The 22,404-nt window shown below is 43.1% G+C and overlaps 1 protein-coding gene across 1 annotated transcript in view; it reads right to left on the bottom strand.

The window, feature by feature from the left end:
• LOC120041366 (copine-5-like) overlaps window positions 1-22,404 on the bottom strand; it is a gene marked incomplete at its 5' end in the record, with an annotated part of 143,649 nt that overhangs the window by 60,531 nt on the left and 60,714 nt on the right. The window contains 4 exons of the mRNA XM_038986311.1: window positions 2,808-2,869; window positions 14,123-14,176; window positions 18,205-18,280; window positions 20,756-20,797. Of these exons, the coding sequence (XP_038842239.1) occupies window positions 2,808-2,869; window positions 14,123-14,176; window positions 18,205-18,280; window positions 20,756-20,797 (234 nt within the window). The remainder of the gene's footprint in view (window positions 1-2,807; window positions 2,870-14,122; window positions 14,177-18,204; window positions 18,281-20,755; window positions 20,798-22,404) is intronic.

The following is a 22,404-nucleotide window of genomic DNA, read 5'->3' as shown; positions in this document are numbered from 1 at the left end:
GTGGGTGGATGGTTATGGATGGGTGAGTGGGTGGATGGATGGATGGATGGTTGGGTGGGTGGATGGATAGATGGTTGGGTGGGTGGATGGATAGATGGTTGGGTGGGTGGATGGATAGATGGTTGGGTGGGTGGATGGATGGTTATGGATGGGTGGGTGGATGGTTATGGATGGGTGAGTGGGTGTGTGTGTGGGTGGATTAATGTTTGGGTGGGTGGAAGGTGGGTGGGACAGTGAGAGGTCATGAGGGTCACTGGCAGATGTAGGACACAGTCGCCAAACAACCTAACACTGACACTGTCCAGAGCTGACAGTGCAGCACAAGGACTGCTACAGAGCTGAAACCAGGACAGCTACCACAGATCCACTGGGAGGAAGCATTTTCATATAGAGTATGTGGCAGCTTCCCATTAAAGGCCTAAAACCCACTTCATATTTTATACAGTCGTCACACTCCATACTCCTTACTCCATATTTCATGGTCATTCATCTTAATTCATACATGTTCTGTCATGGGTTGACAGTAAGAGGCAGACCACCTTGTCTCCTTCGGCAGAGACTCTCTCCACCCAGTGGAGAATTCTATCAATCAAACCAATAGCAGGAAGACTGGTGGTTTTAGAAATGGTAATTTGGGCTGTGACGGTCATGAAATGTTGGATCATGATAATTGGCAAACCAAATGACTGCGGTCTCCGTTCGAATAGAAAAAAAAAAAAACGTTAAAAGATTTTATCATTTGGATGCACATTTTTGGGGTGTTGCACATTTTCTCCTTCTCTCCACTCCTGACTGCATGTGCTGCCATAGAAATGGAATGAATAGAACGGGCATCCCATTCAAGTCAAATGAGAGTATGATGTGTGGACTGGCGAGTTGTCACTAGTTAAAACAGCCACAATGCCAATAACCCTGCCTATTTTTACAATTTCTCTTTTTAAAATGACATTTTAAACCTAACCTTAACCCTAACCACACTGCTTACCTAAAACCTAACCCTAACCTTAAATTAAGACGAAAATGCTCATTTTTGCTTTCATTAATTTTTACAATAGGCCTGTGCTATCTAGTTGAAACATGGACTGGTAGCCATTGTAAGTGTACTCATAGGAGAAAAGCAGGAAATAAAAGCAGGAAGTAAAAGCAGGACGTGTACCCATCAATATGTGCTGTGATTTGTTGATTCAACTCAACTGACATTACAAAAAATAGAATCCATTGCATGAGCCACATCAGTTAGTATAATTTGAATGAACATTCTACATTACCATGGAAATGATTGCATCACAATACCAGGCAGCCATTGAGAGTGTACCCATGAGTTTACCAATCAAATTGGCAAGGTTAGAGGTTCTAAGCCCATTTTATTGATTGTTTACTACAGGGTGGGGCTGGCACAATTACTGCATAATCGTGTAACCGATGGTTATGTATGAAGACCGTCATGAAAATAAAATAATTGTCATAACCGTACAAAAATTGTATTAGGGAACGAATAGCTGACTGAAGACGGGACTGCCAGGCATTTGTGCGGTTGAGTCGGGTTTCTGCGATAACATGGCCCCTCAACAACGTAATTAAACTTTGTTGACACTTGCTGAAACAAGCTACTGCATAAACATTGCAACCTCATGTCACTGGCTGCTTTATGTGAATCTAACAGCAGCTAGGTGTCAGGAGCAGAGGTTCTAGCTATAACGTAAATAATCAATCACAATCATCAGTGGGCGTTGAGTGGTGGTGGAGAGGCTGCTCTCCTCTCTGTAAAACAACTCTCAAGGTGTGTCTGTGTCTGACAGACAGGCAGAGCATTACAGTGGGCGGCATCCCAAATGGCACCCTATTCCCTATGTAGTGCACTACTTTTGACCAGGTCCCATAGGGTAGTAGTGCACTACTTTTGACCAGGTCCCATAGGGTAGTAGTGCACTACTTTTGACCAGTGCCCATAGGGTGTAGTGCAATATAAAGGGAATAGGGTGTCTCCGACAGATAGGCAGCCACAACAGAACAGGAGGAAGTACATTTTTGACCAGTGCACTATATAGGGATTATCGTGCCATTTGAGACACACATAAAGGCATACTGAAGACAGTAATAGGTTTCATTTAGGGTCTTATACATGTCATTTTATCTTTGATCACATGCCACTTATCATCAATATTTTTTTCACATATCACCAATCATAAATGACATCTCATGGGTTTCTCAGAAACCAATGTGTAAACACTGGCCCAGCTCAAACAGACAACTACTATTATTCCTTGTGGACATGCGTACAATCATTCTGGTTGGGGGTCATGAACAAGCTGTTCGATATCCTTGGCCTCAGCATCCCTGTCTCCCCTCCCTCTCCCTCCTTGGTGATCTGTCCATAACAAATACCCACCTCAATACAGAAATGTTCTATTTGCTCCAGGAGCGTCACACTACTATGACTGACTCTGTAAAACAACACATTTCACTGCGCCTATCCGGTGTATGTGACAGTAAAACATGATTTGTTTTTGTATTACTTTCCCTCACAATAAAAAAAAGGATATTACAAAACTGGAAAGATAGAACAAGGATCTCCATACTGCATTGGCTCAATCTGTTAACTGACCACATCCCTTAACAGACACAATCGTACTTTGTAAATAAGAATTTGTTCTTAACTGACTTGCCTAGTAAAATAAAAAGTGAATTGTAGATTCTGCAATGCTTTTGAAAGACAGTGGAAGTTGTAGAGACTTGAGCCTAGTTTCCAATGTTGTCATGTTTCTGAATATTGAAATACTGTAATGTATACTTTTGGACCAACTCACCCTCCTTTGATGTAATCCAGGAACGTATGTTCTGACTCCACCGTGAACGACAGCAAAGTCACCTGGGTAAAGATGACATTCAAAACAGTTACCCAAGGGTTATTTTCACCACTTAGGTAATCAACACAAACATTATGTATTTACCAAATTAAACAATTGTTCTCAACAGTAGTGTCACCAGGGTAAAGAAGACATTCAAAACAGTTTTCTTTTCTGAAGGTCGCTTACCCACCACACTGTCAATTCACTTAGGTAATCAACAACAAAACAATTTATTTACCAATTTAATAATAATCACCAACCACATTAGTAATCAACATAAACCCAAATGACCTATTGAAATATTAAACACATTAATCGTTAGCCCCAGGGCCCGAAGGCTAACAAAACCAACTGACTGCCACCCAGGAATGATTAATCTAGGTAGAAGGAGTTTGTTTGATATCAGAGCAGCACACGCACACGCACACACACACACACATGCACACACACGCACACACACACACACACGCACACGCACACACACACACACACGCGCACACACACACACACACGCACACACACACACACACACACGCACACGCACACGCACACACAGATCCATCCATCTCAATGAGTTATGAGAGCAACATGATTGATGACTTGCTCTGTGATTTTAATCATCCAGCCACAGTCATCCTATTGAGGCTCTGCATCCCAAACTGTGTGTGTTTGCCCAGGCAATAATAACAATTCACTGTCTCCTAAACATCAGCCACTGGCTGGGCATGGCAGCCACTCAGTCACTGAAACTGATAGGACAACAGGACATGTGGAGGAGGAGTTAAGAAGCAGCAACTCAGTCACTGATTGGACAACAGGACATGTGGAGGAGGACTGAAGAAGCAGCAACTCAGTCACTGATTGGACAACAGGACATGTGGAGGAGGAGTTAAGAAGCAGCAACTCAGTCACTGATTGGACAACAGAACATGTGGAGGAGGACTGAAGAAGCAGCAACTCAGTCACTGATTGGACAACAGGACAGGACACTGATAGGACAACACACCACCAGGTGGTGAAGGTAGGAAACAACATCTCCACTCCGCTGATCCTCAACACTAGGGCCCCACAAGGGTGCGTTCTGAGCCCTCTCCTGTACTCCCTGTTCACCCACAACTGCGTGGCCATGCACGCCTCCAACTCAATCATCAAGTTTGCAGACGACACTACAGTGGTAGGCTTGACTACCAACAACGACGAGACGGCCTACAAGGAGGAGGTGAGGGTCCCTCGGAGTGTGGTGTCAGGAAACTAACCTCTTACTCAATGTCAGCAAAACAAAAGAGATGATTGTGGACTTCAGGAAACAGCAAAGGGAGCATCCCCCTATCCACATCGACGGGACAGCAGTGGAGAAGGTGGAACATTTTAAGTTCCTTGGTGTACACATCACGGACAAACTGAAATGGTCCATGTGTTACACCCCTGAACAAGGGGGGAAAGAATCACAATTGTGATACGGAATGTTTACTTATTGAACTTTTAGTGCAATGAGAAAAAGACCGCGAATTCTCCGTGAACTTGAGTGGAGACCAGAGCAATCGATCTCAGGCTCATAGATTAAGAGCATTTAGTAGATCACAGATTAACACTTTTACCCACGACAACATAAAGTAATCAACATAACGTTTACACATTCCTCTCACAATTCGTACCCTTTGTATGCTTGACGGATTTTAACACAACATTTATATAATTATCAATCTATCAACTAATACTGAATGCATGATCTTCTTAACCTTAGATGTTTTAAGATCCTCACATACTATGAACTTACTAATACTTTTTAATGTATAACAGGCTATTAGTATTTCCTTTAACCTGTCACACTCTCCCCGACAAAATAAATGTTGTCCCAACATTACCAACATTGTCTTCTTCAACAGTCTGTATGCACTGGACCTCGAAAATCCTCTTCTGTAAGGTAGTACTTGAGCAGAGGTCAAGGGTCACAGTTCAAATATAACTAACAAGTTATTCACAGTCCATATCTGTTGACCAGCTGTATAACATAAACAGTCCTTTCTCATACTATTGATCAACAGTCCATCAATTTTAATGATCTAAATGCATAGTCTGCAAATTGTCTCGTGACAGTCTGTGAAATCAGTCAGTAGTCCATGGTCAAACATGTCAACTCTGTTGCTGAAGCCCATACATGTAAGGTGGCTGAAAGTAACATTGCTGTAGTGATGGCAGCCATGGAACCAGTCCTGGTGCAGAGTAGACAGGAAACAACTGTGGCTGTATACTGTAGCAGGAAGGGATACCAAGCTGATCATAGGTGATACGTCTTGGAGGGTGTCTCTCTCTTTGTGGCAGCTGGTAGGCTGGTTCCTCAGGTTCAGCAGCATCAGTTAATGAAGGAAAGGCACTTGGTGAACGATCATCAGGCAAATTTTCAGCAGGCAAGTTCATCTCCTCAGCAGGCAGGTCTTGAACTGTTGTTGTCTCCTCCAGCCGCTTTTCAACAAGAGGCTGTGCTGGTAGCGTATCAGGGACTGGCACCACAACTGTCTGTTTCACTGGTGGGGGCCTGTGTTCCCACTCTCTCGCTGGTTCAGCATTCCTCTCCTCAGGTACTGTAGGAGATGTGGGAACCTGTAGCGGCTCATGATGAAGGTCATATTCATCCCCGCTGTCTTCATCAGAATCTAGAGGATGTGATGCAGGCTGATGTCTCCTTTCTTTCTGACTTTTGTCATCTTTGGTCATTTCTGGTTGTCTCTCAAAAGGTAAGTGGTCACAGGACATGAGCAGGTTTCTGTGCAGGACCCTGGAGCGTCCCCTACCCTTTTCTGGTCTCAATTCATAAATCGGCAGGTCTGAACCCATTTGTCTCACTACTGTGTGAATTGTATCTTCCCAATAGTTACGGAGTTTGCCTGGTCCTCCTCTTGGTGTCAGGTTTTTAATCAGAACTCGCTCGCCAGGCTGTAGCACTAAACTCCTAACTTTAGCGTCATAGTACTTCTTACTTCTTTCAGCGGCTTTCTGAGCATTTTCATTTGCAATGGCGTATGCTTCTTCCATCCCTCGTTTCCAGTTCTCCACGTAGGCTCGATGGTTACTGGAACCTGCCTCTGTGCACAATCCAAAGAGCATATCAACTGGAAGCCTGGGTGATCTCCCAAACAGAAGATAAAATGGTGAATAGCCAGTCACTTCGCAACGGGTGCAGTTATAGGCATAAACCCGTTTGTTCAGAGACTCCTTCCAATTTGACTTTTGTGTCTCAGTTAGTGTCTTTAACATTTGCAACAATGTTCTGTTCATGCGTTCCACTTGACCGTTCCCCATCGGGTGGTAGGGTGTTGTTCTGGACCCCGCCATGCCACTGAGTTTCTTTAACTGATGGAACAACTGATTTTCAAATTCTCCCCCTTGGTCATGGTGGATGCGGGACGGGAACCCAAACTTCAGGGCAAAGTCATTGAAGATGAGATTTGCAGCAGTTTTACCTGACTTTGATGTGGTGGCGTAGGCTTGAGTGAAACGTGTAAAATGATCAACAATCACGAGGATGTACTCATATCCCCCTTTGCATCTGTCGAGATGAAGGAAGTCTATACATACCAGTTCAAATGGCTGTGTTGTCACAATGTTTGTCAGAGGAGCTCTTGTTTCATGGGCTGGCTTTTTCTGCTTGACACAGCTACAAGTTTTAGTCACATAGTGCTCGATGTCAGATTGCATATATGGCCAGAAGAAGCGGTCACGTACTAGTGATACAGTGCGGTCTGTACCTTGGTGTCCCATGTTATTGTGCAACTCTTCCATCACTTTACCTTTGTACTGCTCTGGTAGAACTAACTGCTTGCGGGCTGTAGTGATTCTGTACAGAATGCCATCACTGTCTATTGTCAATTTGTCCCATTCTCTGAATAGGCATTTTGTCTTTGGACTGAATTCCTTTTGCTCTTTAACTGGCGGTTTGAAACCAGACAGTTTGAAATTGAGCACAGGACGGATGACCGGATCAGATTCTTGTGCTTCTCTTATCCCATCTTTTGGGATCGAGCTGGTTGTTGCAGTGGTTGTCTCACCTTCAGCTGACACTGACATAGCTGCAGCTGAAAGTGACCAAGGTACAACAGCCTCTTTCTGTACCTCAACTGCTTGTATCGTGGCGGCAATGGTGTCTGGTGGAAGCTCCTCAGAACATTCTCTCATCAGTGACTCTACATCCAGTGGCATCCTTGACAACGCATCTGCATCACCGTTCTCTCTGCCTGGCCTGTACTTTATTGTAAAGTGGAAATCAGCCAATTCTGAAACCCACCTGGAAGTGGTTGCGTTCAGTTTCGCAGTAGACAGAATGTAGCTGAGCGGGTTGTTATCGCTGTATACAGTGAAGGACGGTGCATAGTACAAATAATCATGGAACTTATCAGTGATTGCCCATTTTAGAGCTAGAAATTCTAGCTTGCCTGAGTGGTAGTGATAGTTCTTCTCAGCTGCTGTTAAGGTTCGAGAGCCATAAGCAATGACCCTAAGCTTCCCATCTTGCTTCTGATAGAGAACTGCTCCCAAGCCTTGGTGTGACGCATCAGTGTGTACAACAAATGGCTGAGTGAAATCAGGGAAACCTAAGACTGGTGGGTGAAGCAAACACTCAATCAGCTGTTCAAGTGCCTGTTGATGCTGGTCAGTCCACAGGATTGGCTTGTTTGAAGGCACCACATGACTTAGTTTCTTTGTTTTTGTTTTCCGTGGGTGGTCAGGTAATTTCTCTGAATCTGCTTTCAGGAGGTCATACAGGCAGCTGGCCCTCCTAGAAAAGTCTTTGATGTACTGTCTGTAGTAAGTGAGTAAACCAAGCATTTGTCTGAGCTGGCCCACAGTCCCTGGTCTGATTTCTTTCAATGCTCTTTCTGCTTCAAAATCGGCTGGGTCAACTCGGCTGCCCTCTGCAGACACTACTCTGCCCAAATAACGGACCTGGGGTTTAAAGAGATCACACTTACTTGGTTTGAGTTTAATGCCATACTCTCTGAGACGCCTCAAAACTTTTCGCACATCATTCACATGCCTGTCGAAAGTTTTACTGAAAACAAGCGTGTCGTCCAGATAAGGAATGCAGATGTCATCCCGGAGCCCTTCCAAACATTCCTCCATACACCGCTGAAAAGCTGCAGGAGCGTTCATGAGGCCGAATGGCATCCGTATCCACTCATAGAGTCCCCACGGGGTCACAAATGCTGTCAGTGGTCTGCTTTCTTCAGAGATGAACCCCTGGTGATAAGCTTTTCCCTGATCTAAGAGGGAGAACCAAGAATTACCACCTAAACTGTCCATGATGTCTTGGACCCGAGGGATGGGCTGGCGGTCGGGATGTGTCTTTCTGTTCAGGTCTCTGTAATCTATGCACAACCGGAGGGTCCCATCCTTCTTACGAACGCACACGACAGGTGAAGAATATGAAGAGTTTGACTTCCTAACCCAGCCCTGGGCTATGAGGTCATAAAGGTAACCCTTCATCTCCTGATACAGTGGCCTGGGCACTGACATGTATGTGCGCTTGACTGGTTCAGAGTCCTTTAGAGAAATAGTCATTTTCAATCGTTCAATGCAGCCAATGTCATTGTCTGATCTGGAGAAGGAGTGACACTCTTCTCTAAGCATTTGCCTAACAACCTCTCTCTGCTCTTCGGTTAGGTGAGTTAAACCTACTGGTGGATCCCACTGTTCAGTAGCAGTACATGGGGTTCGAACGCTGGTGTGATTCACTGTGGCGACAGTTTTTTCAAAGACTTGGGCAGGTAACACAGTCATAATGGTTTGTACTGTACCGATTATTGTGCGTCCTAGCAGGGCAATGTCGTGGTCAGTGGGGTTAGAGACATCAAGCCTGATAACTGGAAAAACACCTTTCCTGACTCTGACTAGTGTGTCAAAGAACTCAAGGTCGTCTGGCCACTGCGGGTTCAGGTCTGGCTGGAAAAGCATTGTCATGTCCTCTTTGAAAGGCTGGGAAGCTACGCGGCACTCAATCTGAATGCTACTGTGTTTTGGGATAGCAACCTTCTCTTTCTTGGTTTTCACTGCGTATTCATCTGTCTGTTCTGCGCTAACAGCCTGTATAAAAGCTCTCACCTTGTTTCTTTTGAGGCTTGGGAAAGCTGTTTTTACTGTACTGTATTGTTTAGTCTTTTCGGTCATTGTCAGGATGTGCTCGATAACATTGAAACCTATGATGGGATGAGATAGGTGACAGCCTTTCATTACCAGCACTGGGATGATCAGTTCCTTTGTTTCGTCAGTTTCAGAGGCTAGCCGAAAAGTTGTTTCAATCCATCCCAGGTACGGCATTTCAGTCCCATTTGCTGCAGTCAACCTGAGATCAGCAGGTGAGTCCAGGATTTCTGAAACATCTCTCAGCCTTGCGTTTGGGAGAGATTCCTCTTTCCATCGTTCATCAATGACCGATACCTGAGAGCCTGTGTCCCATAGAGCTTGGAGGTGGTGGCGATTCAGGTGACACTCAATAAGGCACTGTCTGCCGACTAGCGAGGTGACCTTACGGGGGTGGCAACCTTGAGCTAGGGATGGTAAGGAGTGGGCATTTTCCTCTGTGCAGGAAAACCTTTCACTGGTAGAGTTAATTTTCAGGTGAGTGCATTTTTCCTTATGTTTAATCCAATGTTGATTTTGACATACTTTGGAACAGTACAGTGTCTCTTTACATGATGAACATTGTTTCAGGTTCTCAAATGAATCTTCTCTGGCACAATTTGCACATTTCTGGGACTTTTTGGTAGCTACGGTTAACACTCGTCCCTCAGCGGTAACCTTTGCCCGTTTAAAGGGGCCTCCCTTGAAGGTCTGACTCCCCGGATTTTACATCCAGCTTGAAAATGTTCTCCACTCCCACATCGGAAGCAGTGTGTGCAGCGTGCATCTGTTCTGGCCTGCTGGCAGACAAAACACCTCCTTGGAGCTTGAGCAGAGCGGTTGGCATACCGGTTAGGTGCATATTGATGCTGCACAGGGTCAGGTGCTTGGGACTGACTGTAGTTGCTGTAATACTGCTGCTGGGACACAGGTGGCTGGGGGTCCCTATCTGGCCTCCTAACTGGAGGTGGGGCATAGGCACAAGGCGGTGACCGAAACATAGGCTGCTGTAATGTCTCCTTAATCTGAGCAATCTCTGCACTGAGACCTTTTAGAGAAGCTACACCTGTCTTAAGTTCAGCTTACTCTGTTAATAGTTCTGCGGGTATCTTAACTTTGGCTTCCTTCACAGGACACTTTGCGGATGGCGTATCTTCTAACTGGACTACACTTACAGTTGTAGCAGGCTGTGGGGCATGAAACCGCTTTTTGTTTCGTCTTTCTATCTCATTAGCACAAGCAATGTTAAGCTTCTCTAGCAAAACCTCATCTGATGTTTCGCTATCTAGCAGGAGAGGCTGCATGTCTATCCTGATACTGTCACTCTGGAGACCTGTAAGGACTGTGTGTAAACACATGCGCTGGACTAGAGCAGGGTCATACTTAAGCCCTGATTCTGACTCCTGGGATGCAAACAGTACTTTTTGCCTCAAATCTAAGACGCGCATCAGGAAGCTTTGAGGGGTCTCTTTGCTATGCTGTGCTTCTGAAGCTAGCTGTTTGTAAAGCTCTGTTGCACTCTTCTCTTGGAAGTGGGAACGCAGGATACATCGAAGTGTGGGAAGAGTTAGCTGGGGTTTACCTTCCAAGTAACTGCGTAGCTGTGAGCCTGGAGAAATAGCCCTGACTACTGCGTCTACTATTTCTACCTCAGGATAGCCTCTGTTAAGTCCACTCTCGATCTGATGGGCAAGGCTGGAAAAAATCAGTTTATCTTTCTGGCCCGGTTCACCTATCTGACCAGAAATTTTAAACTCTTTGCGCCAATATGAGCTGGGCTGTGCATTGGGTGAGAGCGGCACGCTCCCCTGAAGATTGGCATGGGGTTGGGGCTGACGCAGGGAATCACTGGCTTTGGCTGCAGTAATCTGCTCAGTTCCCACCCTTTGTTGTGGGGTTACAGTTCTCAGTTCCTCTATTCTGTGATGTATTCCGGCTGTTTCAATATCATGGTCAGTTTGCCATGTTTTGTTATCTATGCCACTTATCATCTCTGTCATTGTCTCTTTAAGTAGCAACAATTCCGACATGCCGCCATCTTCTAACTCTGCAACTTCCTCTCTTTCAAGGAACATCATAATGTGAGTCATCAATGATATGCGGGATTTGTCTTTAACATCTCTTCTCTGTTCGCCTGATATGTCAAGGAAATCACATATCTCTAGTAACTTGTCTTTAGTCAGGGTGCGCAATTCCCCTACTACCTCTTCCTGTAGTTCTTCCAAGGCGGTTGTCATGTTGACAGAACAGGAGGAACTTTTACTGTGCAGGAGTTGACTCTGAATTAGATGGTCCTTACTGTCTCTGATGGTCGATCAATGGCCTCAGTTGACACGTACTTAACCACCAACTTCCAGCTCTCCTCGAACAGCAACACTTTCCTCACTGCAGCCTGCCTGAGTTGTTATGTGGGGATTTAGCTGGCTCGGAATTCAGCAACCAGGATGTGGAAACTGGACATCTGAGCAGCTATCTCAGCGGAGCCTCCAAAAATGTTACACCCCTGAACAAGGGGGGAAAGAATCACAATTGTGATACGGAATGTTTACTTATTGAACTTTTAGTGCAATGAGAAAAAGACCGCGAATTCTCCGTGAACTTGAGTGGAGACCAGAGCAATCGATCTCAGGCTCATAGATTAAGAGCATTTAGTAGATCACAGATTAACACTTTTACCCACGACAACATAAAGTAATCAACATAACGTTTACACATTCCTCTCACAATTCGTACCCTTTGTATGCTTGACGGATTTTAACACAACATTTATATAATTATCAATCTATCAACTAATACTGAATGCATGATCTTCTTAACCTTAGATGTTTTAAGATCCTCACATACTATGAACTTACTAATACTTTTTAATGTATAACAGGCTATTAGTATTTCCTTTAACCTGTCACACATGCACACAGACAGTGTGGCGAAGAAGGCGCAGCAGCGCCTCTTCAACCTCAGGGGGCTGGAAAAATGTGGCTTGTCACCAAAAACCCTCACTAACTTTTACAGATGCAGAATTGAGAACATCCTGTCGGGCTGTAACACCGCCTGGTACAACAACTGCTCCGCCCACAGCCGCAGGGCTCTCCAGAGGGTGGTACGGTCTGCACAACGGATCACAGGGGGCAAACTACCTGCCCTCCAGGACACCTACAACACCCGATGTCACAGGAAGGCCAAAAAGATAATCAAGGACAATAACCACCCGAGCCACTGCCTGTTCACCCTGCTATCATCCAGAAGGCGAGGTCAGTACAGGTGCATCAGAGCTGGGATAGAGAGATTGGAAAACAGCTTCTATCTCAAGGCCATCAGACTGTTAAACAGCCACCACTTGCAAAGAGAGGCTGCCTACATACAGAATTGATATCATTGGCCACTTTAATAAATGGAACACTAGTCACTTTAATAATGCCACTTTAAGAATGTTTACATATCTCACATTACTCATCTCATATGTATATACTGTATACTGTATCCTTCACTATATAACCTTTTCTATCTATTGCATCTTAGCCACTCTGTCACTGCTCATCCATATATTTTATACTTATATATTCTCATCCCATTCCTTTACTAGATTGTGTGTATTAGGTTTTGTTGTGGAATTGTTAGATATTAGGTTTTGTTGTGGAATTGTTAGATATTACCTGTTAGATACTGCTGCATTGTCGGATCTAGAAGCATAAGCATTTCCTCTACACTCGCAATAACATCTGCTAACCATGTGTATGTGACCAATAATATCTGCTAACCATGTGTATGTGACCAATAACATCTGCTAACCATGTGTATGTGACCAATAACATCTGCTAACCATGTGTATGTAACCAATAACATCTGCTAACCATGTGTATGTGACCAATAACATCTGCTAACCATGGGTATGTGACCAATAACATCTGCTAACCATGTGTATGTGACCAATAACATCTGCTAACCATGTGTATGTGACCAATAACATCTGCTAACCATGTGTATGTGACCAATAACATCTGCTAACCATGTGTATGTGACCAATAACATCTGCTAACCATGTGTATGTGACCAATAACATCTGCTAACCATGTGTATGTGACCAATAACATCTGCTAACCATGTGTATGTGACCAATAACATCTGCTAACCATGTGTATGTGACCAATAACATCTGCTAACCATGTGTATGTGACCAATAACATCTGTTAACCATGTGTATGTGACCAATAACATCTGCTAACCATGTGTATGTGAACAATAACATCTGCTAACCATGTGTATGTGACCAATAACATCTGCTAACCATGTGTATGTGACCAATAACATCTGCTAACCATGTGTATGTGACCAATAACATCTGCTAACCATGTGTATGTGACCAATAACATTTGATTTAACTTGACATGTGGAGTTAAGAACAGCAACTCAGTCACTGATTGGACAACAGGACATGTGGAGGAGGACTGAAGAAGCAGCAACTCAGTCACTGATTGGACAACAGGACATGTGGAGGAGGAGTTAAGAAGCAGCAACTCAGTCACTGATTGGACAACAGGACATGTGGAGGAGGACTGAAGAAGCAGCAACTCAGTCACTGATTGGACAACAGGACATGTGGAGGAGGAGTGAAGAAGCAGCAACTCAGTCACTGATTGGACAACAGGACATGTGGAGGAGGACTGAAGAAGCAGCAACTCAGTCACTGATTGGACAACAGGACATGTGGAGGAGGACTGAAGAAGCAGCAACTCAGTCACTGATTGGACAGTTATCATCTCTATAGACTCTCACCAGTTAACTTTGTTTGAGGCCATTACAACTTATTTCTCTTCTAGTGATGTTCATTTAGCCTGGTCCCAGATCTGTTTGTGTTTAGTATTGCATGCCAAACATCGCAATGGTCCGTAGGAGTTAGCAAGACAGCACATGCAGATCTGGCACCAGGCTAATGTTTATTATCTGGACCATAACAAAACAAAGTATCTATCTTGTCTAGGAATCAGATAACAAACAATTAGCTACAGAAATTAAACCACTGCAATTCTCTTACTACAAACATAAAACTCATTAATGAACACAACAAACAGAGATGATGGGGAAGAAATATCCAGTCGCACCAGGCAAGAAGAGACGTAGATTTTAACCTGGAGTTTTTAAACCTTTTTGGACTGACTCACCGTCCCAGAGTTGATGTATCTCTTCTTCTTGATCTTCTTCTTGGCGTTCACCACCTAGGATTCCACAGGCACAACATGAACACACTGATAATAATATCATGTAACAATTATCCCATCAAATGTCTCCATTCCTCTGGGCCAATAAAGAACATCAGGTATGCTGGGCCAATAACGAACTGAACAGAATCCACCGAGGTTTGTGTCTCTGAACAACACATGCCAATATACATGTGTAAACACACACACACACACACACACACACACACACACACACACACACACACACACACACACACACACACACACACACACACACACACACACACACACACACACACACACACACACACAGCGAGAAAATTAACTGATTGCAGATGAGGGTGGGGAGCAGAGGTGATGGCTGATAGAGACTATAACATAACATAACTGAGATCATTATTGCATATTCAGCACCTGAGGCCACAGGAAAGCGTGTATGATGCAGGAGCTGGTAATTAGAGGATCACGGTTAAGTGAAACATCCCCAGCGCTCATTCTACAGGATCCACACATGGAAACACACGGCACATGAAGTGCTGAATGTCAAGTCAAAGGTAACATTCCCTTCCCCTGTCTCCATCCGCTCCTTCCACTCCCTCGTCTCTCCCCCAGGGCCTCTATCCTCTCTGTCACGGTGTTGTGGTTCTCCCCCAGGGCCTCTATCCTCTCTGTCACGACATTGTGGTTCTCCTGGCCCCGTGTGGCTCAGTTGGTAGAGCATGGCGCTTGCAATGCCAGGGTTGTGGGTTCGATTCCCACGGGGGGCCAGTACAAAAAAATTGGGTTCTCCCCCAATTCCTCTCTATCCTCTCTGTCACAGTGTTGTGGTTCTCCCCCAATTCCTCTCTATCCTCTCTGTCACAGAGTTGTGGTTCTCCCCCATGCATCTCTATCCTCTCTGTCACAGTGTTGTGGTTCTCCCCCAGGCATCTCTATCCTCTCTGTCACAGTGTTGGGGTTCTCCCCCAGGCATCTCTATCCTCTCTGTCACGGTGTTGTGGTTCTCCCCCAGGCATCTCTATCCTCTCTGTCACAGTGTTGTGGTTCTCCCCCAGGCATTTCTATCCTCTCTGTCACAGTGTTGTGGTTCTCCCCCAGGTATCTCTATCCTCTCTGTCACAGTGTTGTGGTTCTCCCCCAGGCATCTCTATCCTGTCTGTCACGGTGTCAGGGTTCTGACAGGGTTATTTTCCTGGCCTGGTAAAACACCCAGGCTTCCCCTCTCATCTCCCCCTACAGACTTAATCACTCAGTAGCTGGGTCAAACCATACAACACAGGTCTCTCTCTCTCTCTCTCTCTCTCTCTCTCTCTCTCTCTCTCTCTCTCTCTCTCAATTTAAGGGGCTTTATTGGCATGGGAAACATATATTTACTTTGCCATAATAAGTGAAATAGATAATATAAAAAATTAAAATAACAGTAGACAGACATTACACTCACCAAAGTTTGAAAAGAATAAAGACATTTCAAATGTCATATTATGGCTCTATACAGTGTTGTAACGATGTGCAAATAGTTAAAGTACCAAAGGGAAAGTAAACATAAATATGGGTTGTATTTACAATGGAGTTTGTAAACGGTTGCCCTTTTCTTGTGGCAACAGGTCACAAATCTTGCTGCTGTGATGGCAAACGGTGGTATTTCACCCAATAGTTATGGGAGTTTATCAATATTGGGTTTGTTTTCTAATTCTTTGTGGATCTGTGTAATCTGAGGGAAATATGAGTCTCTAATATGGTCATACATTTGGCAGGTATTTAGGAAGTGCAGCTCAGTTTCCACCTCATTTTGTGGGCAGTGTGCACATAGCCTGTCTTCTCTTGAAAGCCATGTCTGCCTACGGCGGCCTTTCTCAATAGCAAGGCTATGCTCACTGAGTCTGTACATAGTCAAAGCTTCCCTTCATTTTGGGTCAGTCACAGTGGTCAGGTATTCTGCCACTGTGAAACTCTCTGTTTAGGGCCAAATAGCATTCTAGTGTGCTCAGTTTTTTGTTGATTCCTTCCAATGTGTCAAGTATTTATCTAGTTGTTTTCTCATGATTTGGTTGGGTCTAATTGTGTTGCTGTCCTTGGGGCTCTGTGGGGTCTGTTTGTGTTTGTGAACAGAGCTGTGTTATGGAATGTTTGGGAATCACTTCCTTTTAGGCGGTTGTACAATTTAACGACTCTTTTCTGGATTTTGATCATTAGCGGGTATCGGCCTAATTCTGCTCTGCATGCATTATTTGGGGTTTTACGTTGTACACAGAGGATATTTTTGCAGAATTCTGCATGCAGAGTCTCAATTTGGTGTTTGTCCCATTTTGTGAATTCTTGGTTGGTGAGCAGAACTCAAACCTCACAACCATAAAGAGCAATGGTTTCTATAACTGATTAAAGTATTTTTTGCCAGATCTTAATTGGTATGTCACATTTTTTGTTCCTTTTGATGGCGTAGAAGGCCCTTCTTGCCTTGTCTCTCAGATTGTTCACAGCTTTGTGGAAGTTACCTGTGGCGCTGATGTTTAGGCCGAGGTATGTATAGTTTTTTGTGTGCTCTACGGCAACACTGTCTAGATGGTATTTGTATTTGTGGTCCTGGCAACTGGACCATTTTTTGAACACCATTATTTTTTGTCCTACTGAGATTTAATGTCAGTGCCCAGGTCTGACAGAATTTGTGCAGAAGATCTAGGTGCTGCTATAGGCCCTCCTTGGTTGGGGATAGAAGCACCAGATCATCAGCAAACAGTAGACTTCAGATTCTAGTAGGGTGAGACCGGGTGCTGCAGACTGTTCTAGTGCCCTCGCCAATTTGTTGATATACATGTTGAAGAGGGTGGGGCTTAAGCTGCATCCCTGTCTCACCCCATGGCCCTGTGGAAAGAAATGTATGTTTTTTGCCAATTTTAACTGCACCACTTGTTGTTTGTGTACATAGATTTTATAATGTTGTATGTTTTCCCCCCAACACCACTTTCCATCAATTTGTAAAGCAGACCCTCATGACAAAATAAGTGAAAAGCTTTTTTGAAATCAAAAAAGTATGAGAAGACCTTGGTTTGTTTCTTTGTCAATTAGGGTGTGCAAGGTGAATACGTGGTGGGTCGTACGGTCATTCTCTCGCTCCCTTCCCCTAGTGGTTAGAGCGTTGGGCCAGTAACCGAAAGGTTGTTGGATCGGATCCCCGAACTGACAAAGTAAAAATCTGTCGTTCTGCCCCCTGAGCAAGGCAGTTAACCCACTATTCCCCTGAGCAAGGCAGTTTAACCCACTGTTCCCCTGGACAAGGCAGTTAACCCACTGTTCCCCTGGAGCCGAAGACGTGGATGCCGATTATGGCAGCCCCCCGCACCTCTCTGATTCAGAGGGTTGTGGGTTAAATGGGGGAAGAAACATTTCAGTTGAAAGCATTCAGTTGTACAACTGACTAGGTATCCCCCATTTCCCCTTTCCAATGTCAGTACTTAATGTAACGTGCCAACAGTTTTAATTATCAGGGATCAGCAGTAGACTCAGAGGGCCAAGGACTATTATCCTTATATTCACTTCACTGTACAGTACCCTATTCCCTATATAGGGCACTACTTTTGACCTGGGCCAATGAGGATCTGTTCAAAAGTAGTGCACTATGTAGGTTACATAATACGTAACCTAAGTATGCATAATACCCATGCAGGGTTGTGGGAGAGAAGTATAATCTAGGCCTGGCCCTCTAGCACTGCACTATAACTTTTCATCTCTCCTTCTAATCCCTTACATCATCCACTATGATGTCCAGGTTGCTATTACCATAGCCAAACTCAGTGGGGTTCAGTGTGAACCAGGGAAAGTTATGCTAATGCTAGCATAAGGTTGAGTAGACACTAGCGCTAATGCTAATATTGTAGTACTGTAATGTACTGTACGTCTCCTAACTGGGTTGCAGAGAAATTATGGGCCTGTGGTCTATTTGATATGTTTCTTTGGTTTATTATGTTATTCTCTGTTTTATCTGTATGCCTTTGGGAGACAAATTGGGTGAGTGCCCTGCCTCCCACCCTCCCTTCCTTTCCACTCACCTCGTACACATTGAACTGGCTCTGGCCCCGGGACAGGTCTCGGTAGCTGGTGGTGAATTCACCGATGAAGTCATGGCTGGAAGGTAAAGTACACCACAACAACAAAATGTCAGACTGTGTACATAGACATTCCCTCTGGGGGGTAGAAATTTAGAAATATAATGGATGTATTGTGTATTTGCCTCAAAAGAGCAGGAATTAAGCTGCTGACACATATAACAGTGTTGTAGTAGTGAAACATGACAGTGTTGTAGTAGTGAAACATGACAGTGTTGTAGTAGTGAAACACATAACAGTGTTGTAGTAGTGAAACATATAACAGTGTTGTAGTAGTGAAACATATAACAGTGTTGTAGTAGTGAAACATATAACAGTGTTGTAGTAGTGAAACACATAACAGTGTTGTAGTAGTGAAACACATAACAGTGTTGTAGTAGTGAAACATATAACAGTGTTGTAGTAGTGAAACACATAACAGTGTTGTAGTAGTGAAACATGAGAGTGTTGTAGTAGTGAAACACATAACAGTGTTGTAGTAGTGAAACATATAACAGTGTTGTAGTAGTGAAACATATAACAGTGTTGTAGTAGTGAAACATATAACAGTGTTGTAGTAGTGAAACATATAACAGTGTTGTAGTAGTGAAACATGACAGTGTTGTAGTAGTGAAACACATAACAGTGTTGTAGTAGTGAAACATGACAGTGTTGTAGTAGTGAAACATATAACAGTGTTGTAGTAGTGAAACATGACAGTGTTGTAGTAGTGAAACACATAACAGTGTTGTAGTAGTGAAACACATAACAGTGTTGTAGTAGTGAAACACATGACAGTGTTGTAGTAGTGAAACACATAACAGTGTTGTAGTAGTGAAACATGACAGTGTTGTAGTAGTGAAACACATAACAGTGTTGTAGTAGTGAAACATGACAGTGTTGTAGTAGTGAAACATGACAGTGTTGTAGTAGTGAAACATATAACAGTGTTGTAGTAGTGAAACATGACAGTGTTGTAGTAGTGAAACATATAACAGTGTTGTAGTAGTGAAACACATAACAGTGTTGTAGTAGTGAAACATGACAGTGTTGTAGTAGTGAAACATATAACAGTGTTGTAGTAGTGAAACATATAACAGTGTTGTAGTAGTGAAACACATAACAGTGTTGTAGTAGTGAAACACATAACAGTGTTGTAGTAGTGAAACATATAACAGTGTTGTAGTAGTGAAACATGACAGTGTTGTAGTAGTGAAACATGACAGTGTTGTAGTAGTGAAACACATAACAGTGTTGTAGTAGTGAAACATGACAGTGTTGTAGTAGTGAAACATATAACAGTGTTGTAGTAGTGAAACACATAACAGTGTTGTAGTAGTGAAACACATAACAGTGTTGTAGTAGTGAAACACATAACAGTGTTGTAGTAGTGAAACACATAACAGTGTTGTAGTAGTGAAACACATGACAGTGTTGTAGTAGTGAAACATGACAGTGTTGTAGTAGTGAAACACATAACAGTGTTGTAGTAGTGAAACATGACAGTGTTGTAGTAGTGAAACATATAACAGTGTTGTAGTAGTGAAACACATAACAGTGTTGTAGTAGTGAAACATATAACAGTGTTGTAGTAGTGAAACACATGACAGTGTTGTAGTAGTGAAACACATAACAGTGTTGTAGTAGTGAAACATGACAGTGTTGTAGTAGTGAAACATATAACAGTGTTGTAGTAGTGAAACATATAACAGTGTTGTAGTAGTGAAACACATAACAGTGTTGTAGTAGTGAAACACATAACAGTGTTGTAGTAGTGAAACACATAACAGTGTTGTAGTAGTGAAACATATAACAGTGTTGTAGTAGTGAAACATATAACAGTGTTGTAGTAGTGAAACATGACAGTGTTGTAGTAGTGAAACACATAACAGTGTTGTAGTAGTGAAACACATAACAGTGTTGTAGTAGTGAAACATATAACAGTGTTGTAGTAGTGAAACATATGACAGTGTTGTAGTAGTGAAACATATAACAGTGTTGTAGTAGTGAAACATATAACAGTGTTGTAGTAGTGAAACATGACAGTGTTGTAGTAGTGAAACACATAACAGTGTTGTAGTAGTGAAACATATAACAGTGTTGTAGTAGTGAAACATATAACAGTGTTGTAGTAGTGAAACATATAACAGTGTTGTAGTAGTGAAACATGACAGTGTTGTAGTAGTGAAACACATAACAGTGTTGTAGTAGTGAAACATATAACAGTGTTGTAGTAGTGAAACACATGACAGTGTTGTAGTAGTGAAACACATGACAGTGTTGTAGTAGTGAAACACATAACAGTGTTGTAGTAGTGAAACATATAACAGTGTTGTAGTAGTGAAACACATAACAGTGTTGTCGTGGTGCTTTATCTTGTAAAACGTGATAAGGAATGTCTTAACACAAATCATACTTCTGCCATTCATGCATAAATCATTTCTCGTCTGGAAACTAATCAAGTGGAAACATTATTGTGTGGGGGGGGGGGTTGGTGTGTTTGTAGCGTCCTTACCTTCCATCTCTGTCCCAGTCGTACACCTCTGCCTTGATTGTCCTGAAAAAGAAAACACACCCAAGGATGAGGAATGTGTGTGTGTGTGTGTGTGTGTGTGCATATCTGTGTGTGTGTTAGTGTGTGTTAGTTCATATATCTACTTTCCCTGCATCTCCCCCAGTGTCCTTCAGAGCAGGATTCTGGTATTCTCAAAAAGCTTCAATAGAATGAGTTTGTAGAATTTAAAGGGGCAATCTGAGAGTCAAGCAACAACAATGCCGCTTCCTGTTTGGTAAACTGCTGAGTGATGGGGCTGGATAAATTAGATTTTTGGATTGTGACGGAGTAAGACCGCTGAACTAAGCTCATGAGGCATTTATAAATGATATTCTTCAATAATAATAAAAGTTTTTTTTTTTAAATGGATGTACAAATCAATTCTAGATTGCCCCTTTAAAATGCCCGAGAGCTGAACTCTTAAAACACTCTGTGAGTTTGGTTTCTATAGCAGTGAAACTGACCATTAAAGTTCTTTACGCATTTAGTAACTGATAATTAAATTGATCTTAGCCAGAGCAGTTCACATAACACCCTCGAGACAATGAAAAGGTTTCAAAAGAGCATTTAAAGGGAGATGGAATTAAAACCAAACCAATCATCTTATCAAGAGAATTTAACATTTTTAGGAAAAAAGATGAGGAGGTTTAAAAATCACATTAGCTAATTACATACTTTGAAAATAATAATCAAAGAAACCGATTACGTCTGAAATGGCATATACGATTGGAACAGACTCCTTAGTAATTACAATGAATGTGAAGTTTAAATTGAACTTGTGTTAGACATAAAGACACTTACTGCTGCAAAACCTACTGCTGCAACACGATGTGAACAAAATACTCAGTAAGTGCACTTCACAAAAAGGGATGACAGACTTTAACAATTCACAATTTAATGGAAAATGAATTTGTGAGTGCAGAATGAAGTTTCTATCAGAGGAAATAGAGATATAATAGAATGAGTTTCCCAAACTTTTGGAGTGAGTTTTTTCCCTCCTCCCACCTGCTAAAGGTAGACAACAACCCCTTAAGGGGGGAAGACATGATGAAAAGAGTTCCCATAACAAGTAGGAGGAAGCGGGGAACCCAAAATAAGCCCTCTGTACCCTAGTCAAAGTAGTGCAGTTGGAATGCACCTGCTGCCTGGAAGACAGACACATCCTCTCCTCCTCCACATCACTCAGACACATATCATATGGGTTTACCCCACAGGCCCTGTCAATCAACTATCATCACCCAAACCACGAGGGAGAAAAACACTCTGCTTCAGTCTTAACCTGCTATCCCTGTCTGAATGTACACTGAGAGAGAGAGAGAGAGAGAGAGACGGAAAGAGAGAGACGGAAAGAGAGAGAGACGGAAAGAGAGAGAGACGGAAAGAAAGAGAGAGAGAGGGAGAGAGAGAGAGGGAGGGAGAGAGAGGGGGACAGAGAGAGAGAGAGACAGAGAGAGAGAGAGAGAGAGAGAGAGAGAGAGAGACAGAGGGAGAGAGAGACAGAGGTAGAGAGAGAGCGAGAGAGACCCCTGTCCTAACCCTTTGATAGAATTTAGATTAGGCTAGTATCCCTGATGATTCCCTACTGATGCCAGTTAAAGTCAATTTGATCT

This window comes from Salvelinus namaycush, unplaced genomic scaffold (assembly GCF_016432855.1).
Source record: "Salvelinus namaycush isolate Seneca unplaced genomic scaffold, SaNama_1.0 Scaffold450, whole genome shotgun sequence".
In the NCBI taxonomy this organism is placed as follows: Eukaryota; Metazoa; Chordata; class Actinopteri; order Salmoniformes; family Salmonidae; genus Salvelinus; species Salvelinus namaycush.
This window is presented reverse-complemented; position numbering and strand designations above follow the sequence as displayed.